Source organism: Eurypyga helias, unplaced genomic scaffold (assembly GCF_000690775.1).
Source record: "Eurypyga helias isolate BGI_N326 unplaced genomic scaffold, ASM69077v1 scaffold22278, whole genome shotgun sequence".
Classification (NCBI taxonomy): domain Eukaryota; kingdom Metazoa; phylum Chordata; class Aves; order Eurypygiformes; family Eurypygidae; genus Eurypyga; species Eurypyga helias.
The window spans coordinates 1-4,376 of NW_010265249.1; the positions used below are offsets into that span (position 1 = coordinate 1).

Genomic DNA, 4,376 nt, shown 5'->3' on the forward strand with positions numbered 1-4,376 from the left:
GCGCCGCGCACAGGCACCTCTGGGCATCGCTGAAAGCAAACGAACTACAACCGCTTCTTGTGTCTGTTGTTCCAGACATCCGTGAGTTAATAGAAGTGGACGATGTAATGGAAGATGAATCCTTAAGGTTTGGTCCCAATGGCGGCCTGGTGTTTTGCATGGAATACTTTGCCAACAACTTCAGCTGGCTAGAGGAAAGCCTTGGGCATGTGGAAGATGACTATATATTGTTTGATTGCCCAGGTAAATGAATGTCAGTGTTTTGGTATCGCTCGTTCTTCTTACGTAATATAAAACTTGCAGTACTTCTTTTGTTGGTTGTAATCACTCACACTTTTTGTTGGCATCGTTAACAATTGTCAGGGACACTTTTAGATGTTTAAGAAGTGAACTTGGTCCCAGGATAATTGGGGTGACTGCACTGACGTGTAATAGCGTCATACGGTGCGGGAACACTGTGACAGCTGCTAACTAGCACTGATTGGAGGTCAAGGGAGGGAAAAGCCCTTCTGTTTCTTTTCCACTTCTCCAGTTCATCTGAATACAGTCAGAGTTGTCCGAAGGGAAACATGCTTTCTTCATCAGCTGTTGCTCATGTTAAGTGCAGTGCCTGCACTGTAACTGTTCCCATTATGTTTCTGTATACTAATGTGCTGTATGCCCTAGGTCAGATCGAGCTCTACACACATTTGCCAGTGATGAAACAGCTGGTGGAGCAGCTTCAGCAGTGGGAATTCCGCGTCTGTGGAGTTTTCCTTGTGGATTCTCAGTTTATGGTGGAGTCTTTTAAGGTATCCGTTTGAACTCTGTTGTGAAAGTCCAGATTGATAAAGAACAAGAAATCTGAGGAGTTTAGGGAGCTGGGTTCAGCTCAGAGGAAAGCATGCTAAGCCGGGGGAGATCTGATTGCTGCCTTCAGCTGTCTCAGACACAGAACACAGCAAAGAAATTCCAGTTGGATGTACAGAAAAAAAATCCTGCCCTGTGGGAATGGTCAGACTGGGACAGGCACAGAGAGATGGTGGTGTGTACATTCATGGTCTGGGCAAAACCCCTGAGCAACCTGGTCTGACTTCGAAGCTGGCTCTGCTTTGAGCAGTGCTTTGGAACAGATAACCTCTGCAAGTCCTTTCCAACCTAAATTCTTCTGGGATTCTGTGAGCTGTCTCAGATCTGGGGAGAGAGCAGGCCACTTTCCCTGTCTAGCAGTAAGAATCCCGAGAAGGGCTCTGAGTTTTTCATAATGGCCTTTTTAGCAGCAGATCCATGTTAGAGGCTCTGGAAATAGCTGTCAGCTGGGATACTTGGCTCCTCGCTTTTCCAGCAGACAGGGTGACTCTTCCTATGGCTTTGTGTCCATGCTTCATACATTCATCAGCTAGATTTGGTCTCTGGTTGAGTGTCCTGCATGTCGGTATTGTGGTTTTCTGTACTTAACTACATTATTTTTCATACTCCTCAAGTTTATCTCTGGAATTCTGGCAGCACTCAGTGCAATGATATCCTTAGAGATTCCACAGATTAACATCATGACCAAAATGGATTTGCTGAGCAAGAAGGCCAAGAAGGAAATAGAAAAGTAAGTTCCAAAAAACTAATGACCATGTACTGTAATATATTGAGGCAACCTTCACTCAAAATTCAGTCTGATGTTGCCCACAATTAAAACGTACTCTTTTGGAATGGGAAAAGGTGCTGTGGTTTATATCGAACATAGTCTTTAAATGTCTGGATGGGATGCTTACAATTTAGCCAAGAGTCAACAGGCTGGCTCTGTTCATATTTAGCTCTGGATTTTTCTGTAAATAACTATCTTGAGTAACATGTCATTCTGAAGGACCTTCCAGGGAACTGTGCTTCAAAACCTAAACCAGAGGTGATCCTATCAGTTTTTTTGATACGGAATATACTGAATTACTTCTGTGCTACTTTTACATTTGTGCTAAAATTACAGAATTAAAGTTTTTCCCGTGGTCTTCCTCAAAGCTCTCTTGAGCATACAAGTATATTAGTGAAAAGAAAATAAAAGATGCTTCAGTTGTTTTTCCTGGCAGTTGTAATCTGAGATACACAAATGCTTCAGCTATGTTAAAACACTTTAAGTCATCCTCATACGAAGCTCGTTCATTGGGATCATGGAGTGACAGATGGTTTTGGTAGCTGTACAAAAGCACAATGATTCATTTGCTCTGTGGCCAAGGATTCTTTAGATGTTAACAATGACTTTGTTTCTCCCAGGTACTTAGATCCAGATATGTATTCTATGATTGAAGATTCTACAAATATATTGAAAAGCAAAATGTTTAAAAAGTTGACTAAATCTATCTGTGGATTGGTAGGTATATTGCTTTTTAACTGGTGCCCTTGAACTCAGTCCTGCATTTCTAAACCAAACTGTGTGGCTGTTACAGGTGCTGTATGTACTATAGTAATTCTCCCCACCTTGCCCCAAAACTGTGTTTACCCACCAGAATTCACAAAGCCAGGATCTAAAAGATTCTGGGGCACTTAAGCATTTTACATTATGCCTATTGTTTTTTGAGATTAGCATAAGATTCTTGATACTGGCATTTGGATCGTAGCCCATACATTTTCTGTGAATCTGTTCTATTGGCAATTTTGGAAAAGGGCTTTTTCTGCTGTGTAGAACTTAGGAGGGATAGCCAGGTGTTCTGCATGGAGAATTGCTGTTGGTTTGCAGCGTGGCTTTCCATGCTGTTTTAGCAGCCCAGGCATGGCAGATGTAAGCGGGGCTTAAGGAAGTGAGTTAGAGTGATCGAGATCTAACTTGCTGCGTTTCCTTACTAATGTCCTTGGAATCCTTACTAATGTCATTGGAATCCTTTCTCTAGATTGATGACTATGGGATGGTTCGATTTCTACCTTTTGATCGCTCTGATGAGGAAAGTATAAACATAGTTCTGCAGCACATAGACTTTACCATTCAGTACGGAGAAGATCTTGAATTTAAAGAACCAAAGGTAAGGTACTTCTGATGATAAGATGAAAAACTAAAAAGTATCCATAATATAATTTGTAACATAAATATGCTCTTTGTCTTGCTAATAAATTATTGTCTTAGTATGGTTCAAAATAAGCCATGTTTACTCTTTTAGTGACAGTGCTGATACTGTCTTCATTTACAATTACAAAAGTGAAATTCTGTGGTATGCAGACTGTTCAAATGGTTGTGTTTAAAAGTAATGCTTTGGGTTTCAGAAATAATGGAATTTTAAACTTGAAAGGTCAGAAAGGACTTTTAGGCTTGCTAAGGTTTCTTCCTGTACTAGAAGACTGTTTAATCTTCCCTGATAATTCCTGTGGGGAACCCATGTATATGGGATACAGATTAGGAATAAAGTCTGTCGTGTAAAATCCATGATAGAAGACACTGTGTTAGAATCTGTTCCTAGCCCTGTCTAGTTTTATTATTGAGCTCATAAATCCCAAGGAACAGTGCTTTTATTCCGGTTTTTAATTCAGTGTTGTACTCTTCAGGCATGCAGAATACCTGGGTCTAGATTTGACCTACACAATTTCAGTAGCTCTAGAAACAAACTGCTTTTCAGAAAGTTTGGCTACATGTTTATGGACCCCTATTAGACACTGTTCCTGTTGTGGTTTCGAGAACAAAACGTCACAACATACAGTGTGCAGCAGGGAAATGTCAGGCTTTACCTTCTTTGTTTTCTTTTTGGCAGGAATGTGAAGAAAATAAATCTGCTCTTGTGGATGAATACTTTCAAGATCATGTGGATGAGTAAAAAACAGACGTTCAAAAACGGGAGGAAAATACCTTGTTTGTGTTTAAAAAAAAAATCTTAAAAAGGCAAAAACCACTGCACCCCTACACAAACGTATTTGATGTTTTATCTGTAAGATAACTTATAGAGTGAGCTGTCACCTCATAACTATTTTAATAAACAGTTTTTATTTTCAGGCGTGTGTTACACAATATGCAGGCTAGCGTTAGTGCATATAAAAGTTCTCCACCTCTAGATGTATCTCATTTAAGCATGGGAATGCTTGAAAAAACCCTAGTGATTTGCAAAAGAGGCAAAGCCGAATAGAAATACATTGTAATAAGTACTTTTCTCCAGGACTGAGTAGTCAGTTTCACCATTAGATGAGAGAAAGAGTTGTTTTAAAGGGTGAAAATTGTACTTCAGGAACTGAACCTGAATGAGGCGAAGAGATGACTGGCACCTCCGAAGGGATGCCTGGTCAGTGGGTGGCCTCTCACCCTTCTTGAAGAACATTAGTGTTTTACATTCACTTTGGAAGAACACAGATTTTAAGCCTTAAGGCTGGTTTTTTTACAACTTGCACATGACTTAAGCGGTTTATACATCAGTAACATTTTAAGCACTGCACAA

At 40.3% G+C, this 4,376-nt stretch overlaps 1 protein-coding gene across 1 annotated transcript; it reads left to right on the forward strand.

Moving 5' to 3' along the window:
- Nucleotides 1-65: 65 nt before the first annotated feature.
- On the forward strand, nt 66-3,806 carry GPN3 (GPN-loop GTPase 3; the record flags this gene model as incomplete). Its single annotated transcript, XM_010156670.1, has 6 exons — nt 66-243; nt 667-791; nt 1,464-1,579; nt 2,239-2,335; nt 2,853-2,981; nt 3,702-3,806. Coding segments are annotated over 6 exons (708 nt in total), but the record flags the coding sequence as incomplete, so codon positions are not given.
- Nucleotides 3,807-4,376: the final 570 nt, after the last annotated feature.